Genomic DNA, 4628 nt, shown 5'->3' on the forward strand with positions numbered 1-4628 from the left:
TACCTCCTGCAACCTCTACCATCACCAATACTACCAACCACTGCCAGCAGCTGTAACCTTTACCATCACCATTACTTCCACCCTGCCCAAGATCACCACATTGCCATTACTGCCACCATGACCATTGTCCGCTCTATTACCACCACCAGTTCTAACACTGGCAGCTTCATCATCCTCATCACAACATGTCACTCCTACTGCCATCCACACCACTGACAACCCATCACCATCCCAACACCGAATCTGCCAGCACCATCATAGCCACGGTGATAGCTCGATGTGGGCCCTCAGTAAGCCTTATCTCCTTGTGCTCACGCCTCCGTGCAGTTGGCTACTCTTGAATTGGGGCTGTCACTAGAAGCTGGTGAAGGTGGCTCTGTGGGACTTCTGAGGCTGGTCATAAGAATCCTCCCAGCTTCTGCCTGAGAGCCTTGGGAAGCTGTTGCTTGGGAACTGGCTGCCATGTTATGCAAAGCCACGGGGAGGCAACCTGCAGGCTGTCTGGCCAACAGATCCAGTTGAACTTGCAGCCAAAGGCCAGCATCAACTGCCAGTCAAATGGGTGCGCCACCTTGGATGCCCAGCCTTGTTGGGTCTTCTGAAGACTACAGCCTAGCTGACACCTAACTGCAACATCATGAGATACTTTAAGGGAGAACCTGACAGCTGAACCATGATGGACAATACATCAACTGTGGTCTCAAGCCATTACATTGTGGGGCTGCTTTAGGCTGTAGAAGACCCCCCCGCCATTCAGCTGCTGCTTCTATCCCACCACTCCCTCCTCTGCTTCTGCTGAACTGCCTGGGCTCGGCTGGAAAGTCCCCCTTTGAGGTATCTTGAGATGTTGCAGTTGGATGTCAGTTGGTTTGTGTCATCTGAAGACACCAACACCCAGCCTTTCCTGGAAGCCCACACAGGGCTGCCTGCTCAACTTTCCACCTCACATGAGGGGCCTTGTTAGAGCTTCCCAGCAGCCTGGTGAAGGACAGACACACTAGTCCTGGTTTACAAATGAGAGAACAGAACCCCCAAGACTAAATGACTTGTCCAGATCCCATGGCTGCCAGGTGGCAGAGCCAGGAGGCTGACCAGGTCTCTCAAATTTCATGGAGCTATGGCAGGCTCGGCTTCAGACCACCACAATACAACGACTATCATAGTAAAGCGAGGCACACTAATTTGTTGGCTTCCCAGTGGTGCTGAGACAACACTGTCATCTACGAAGGGAGCGGCAGCATGAGGGAAGCTCTTGGAACACCATGAGAATGACCGAAATGGAACACAGAGACACCAGGTGAGCACGAGATGTGGACCACATGGCGTCAGTATACTTGCCTGATGCGCGGCTACAGAACTTCAATTTGTAAAAAACGAAACCAACTCAGCAGCTGTGAAGCCCACTGTCTGTCTGTCAGAGGAAGGGACTTTCGAATCTGTGCCTCCTGATCACTTTGGATTCGTTGTCAGGAGGGACCAGTCCCTGGAGAAGGACATCAGGTTTGGTAAAGTGGAGGGTCAGCGAAAAAGAGGAAGACCCTCAATGAAGTGGATTGGCCAAGTGGCAGCAGCAATAGGCTCAAGCGTGTCCACGATTGTGAGATTGGCCCAGGACCAGGAAGAAAGAATTGAAAAAATTAACTTGTGTTCTATGTTTATTTTAAACAAGTCAACATGCTACTGGGCTAAGAGGCTGAACAACGACAACCTTATGGCTTTGCATGCTAAAGCCCCCCAAAGTGCTGAAAAGGCAACCCCCCCTAACAAAACCCCCCAAAATTGCTGAAAAGGCCAAAGTCGACATTTTCCTAGAATCCTATTTTGAGAAAAACACGTCAACAGACAAGCAGCCAACCAAACAACCCACACACCGGGGTGAAAAGAAGCGGTAGTCTCTGAGATACTCTCAGTGTGTGTACGCGCTGAGTGACTTGAGTCTGCCCCTCAAAGAGCAATGAGCTTCACGTGAGTTTCTGTCACCGTTGGAGGAAAGAGTTTCCTTTAGTCTGAGGTGAAGTGAAGGAAGGGTTTTTGCAACAGTGCTGAAGATGCATCATTTCACTCTTGGAGATGTTCCCTGTCTGTCCAGCCTGCGCCTCCCTCCTGGGGGCCCCCTGCACATGTGCCATCCCCATGACTGGGTACTGGGCTCCACAGGGTTTCTGTTGGTTCATTTTCAGAAGTAGATTTCCAGGCCTTTCTTCCTAGTCTGTCTTAATCTGGAAGATCCTGTGAGACTCGCTCAGAATCACAACACACAAGCCTCCACTGAGAGACAAAGGACATGAAGTGTGCTGGAGGGGATCGAACCTGGGAATCCTACCTCTAAAGGACGGCAGCCTGCATTATTTCAAGTTCACAACCACCAGCTTCTAGGATCCTCTTAAGTCACCTGCTGATGACCACTGGGTTTGGGGTGCTCCCCACCTCCAAGCTACGTAAACAGCAGACAGTAGGCAGCCCCGCCTAAGTTGCCACGTGCAGAAGGGGCTCAGGATACTTGCCATGTCTGGAAGCATAGTCTGGTCTAGGGACCAAAATGATTTTTTGGTAAACTTTGCAAAAAGACTGAAGTTCCGCATCGAAAGGTCTCTGCGTCGTCCCCACAATCAGGATCCGATCGTCTGGTTTCAGGAGCTTCAGGATTTTGGGGAGCTGGTTTTTCAGGCGTTTGGGTTCCATCTGGGAAAAGAGGGGGGAACAAAATAAAATAAAACTGCTCCAACTCATGGAATGGAAAATGAATCAAGAGTGCAAGGAAACCAAGAATCAACGTGCTTAGAATGCAGTGCAGCAGACACTAGTCACGAGCTCTCGTGGACACAGTTTCTACCCTCCTTTTTGGGTTTCCATGTATGAGGGTCTTCCCTGACAACTTTATTGGGACAGATTGAAGACAATCTGCCAGAGTCTCACAGCTGGTCCTGTCAGGTCAAAGACGTTCTGTCTCAAATGCCCATCTAACTGAGCGAAGGTAATACAAAAGACTCAGTCTGTACACCCAAGTTCCTTTATGAAGTACAGACAGACAAACAGACCAGCAAAACTCACTGCCCTCCAGTACTGGGCAGAGTGGCTCCACTGGGTTTCTGAGACTGTAAATCTTGAACGAAGCAAACAGTCTCAGCTTTCTCCCTGGTGGGTTTGAACTACTCACCTTGTAGTGAGCAGCCCAGCGCTTAACCCATTGCACCACGAGGGCAAGTTCGTCCTAGGACACATCTTGTTCCCCATTCACCTGGGGGACTCTGATGGCTGGCATTTCTCCCATCCCCCGGCCCCTGGTGTTCAGACTTGGGAAGTGGGAAGGCAGGAAACAGCTGATGGAACATTCTAGTGCCCTGACCCTAAGTACAGGGAACAGCTCCTGACTTCCAAGTGGAAGGAAGCTTGCTGGGCCTTATAATTAGTCTGCGGTGCTGCTCTCTCCCTGAGTCGTCGAAGGCTTCCTTGGCCCATTGCGGGAACAATGAGAACCACAAGCCCTAACAGTACCCCGTTATGTGAGGTCGTGAGGCTCACCCTCTGAGGCAGGTTTGAAATAGTGTGAGCCTGTGTTCTTTAAGACTCATCACAACACTAATGAGGGAGCGGAACAAGACGCGCCCGGGGCCCTCTGTTTGGACCCCAGGAGGGATGGCTTCTGGTCCCTGGGAGTCAGATTTGGCCATGTTGCCATGGGCAACGTGCTGGCTGGAAGTCAACCTCGGCAGGCACAGAGGATGGATGGGAAGCATGGGAAGGAGGGCACGGATGATGCAGAGCCAGCAGAGACATCCCAGCACACTCTGGTGCATTTCTGCTCCCATTTTACTCAGAGGCACCCTGTGGACAACCCTTCAGTGGCCGGGGCCCCATGTGTCCCTGCAGGCCCCAGGAAACCCATTATGTAGGAAGGGGGTCTGGCAGCATCTTGAGAAGGGAGTGGATGCTGGAGAAAGTCACCTCAAGAAGCAACAGTGGGTCATGGGAACACTGGGCCACAGCCCCAGGCAGGGGTGACTGAGAGCCCATGGATTAACAGGGGGCCTGGGCAGGGCCCTTGGTGGGCAGGGTCTCTTGCAGGCTCTGGCCCTGGAATTGGGGATCCGACTATGTCTAACCACACTACTTGTGCAAAGAGGGAGAAGCAGGTGGTGTTCTGGGGGAGGGGAGCGTTCCTGGGGCTCCCTGGAATAGAGAGGAGCTGAGTGTGTGTGTGTGTGTGTGGGGGGGGGGGGGTGGTACTAGAGAGCAGTGCTGATCAGGAGGGGTTTCTTGTCTCCAGCTCTCCTTCCTGGATAAGAACCCACCCTGGTAAGGACTGCAAAAGAGGGTGCATGTGTATATACATTTATGTAGTTGTTAAGTGCCACAGAATTGGCTCTGACTCATAATGACACTGTATAGGGTTTCCTAGGAGCGACTGGTAAGTTTGAACCTGTGACCTTGTGGTCCAAACTGACCTTGTGGTCCAGTGCATTACCCCACAGCACCACACCAGGACTCCATACACACACATACATATATAGAAAGAGTCCTAGTGTGGTGCTGTGGATAAGCATTGGCCTGCTATCAGCAAGGTTGGCTGTTCAAACCCACCAGTCACTCCTCAGAAACCCTATGGCACTTAACAACAGCAATATATA

The 4628-nt window shown here is 51.6% G+C and overlaps 1 protein-coding gene across 1 annotated transcript in view; it reads right to left on the reverse strand.

Moving 5' to 3' along the window:
• The window catches only part of IQCA1 (IQ motif containing with AAA domain 1), a 202256-nt gene that overhangs the window by 12561 nt on the left and 185067 nt on the right, over positions 1 to 4628 (reverse strand). The window contains exon 15 of the mRNA XM_006866815.1: positions 2505 to 2682. Coding sequence (XP_006866877.1) covers positions 2505 to 2682 — 178 coding nt within the window. The remainder of the gene's footprint in view (positions 1 to 2504; positions 2683 to 4628) is intronic.

Source organism: Chrysochloris asiatica, unplaced genomic scaffold (assembly GCF_000296735.1).
Source record: "Chrysochloris asiatica unplaced genomic scaffold, ChrAsi1.0 scaffold00096, whole genome shotgun sequence".
Classification (NCBI taxonomy): Eukaryota; Metazoa; Chordata; class Mammalia; order Afrosoricida; family Chrysochloridae; genus Chrysochloris; species Chrysochloris asiatica.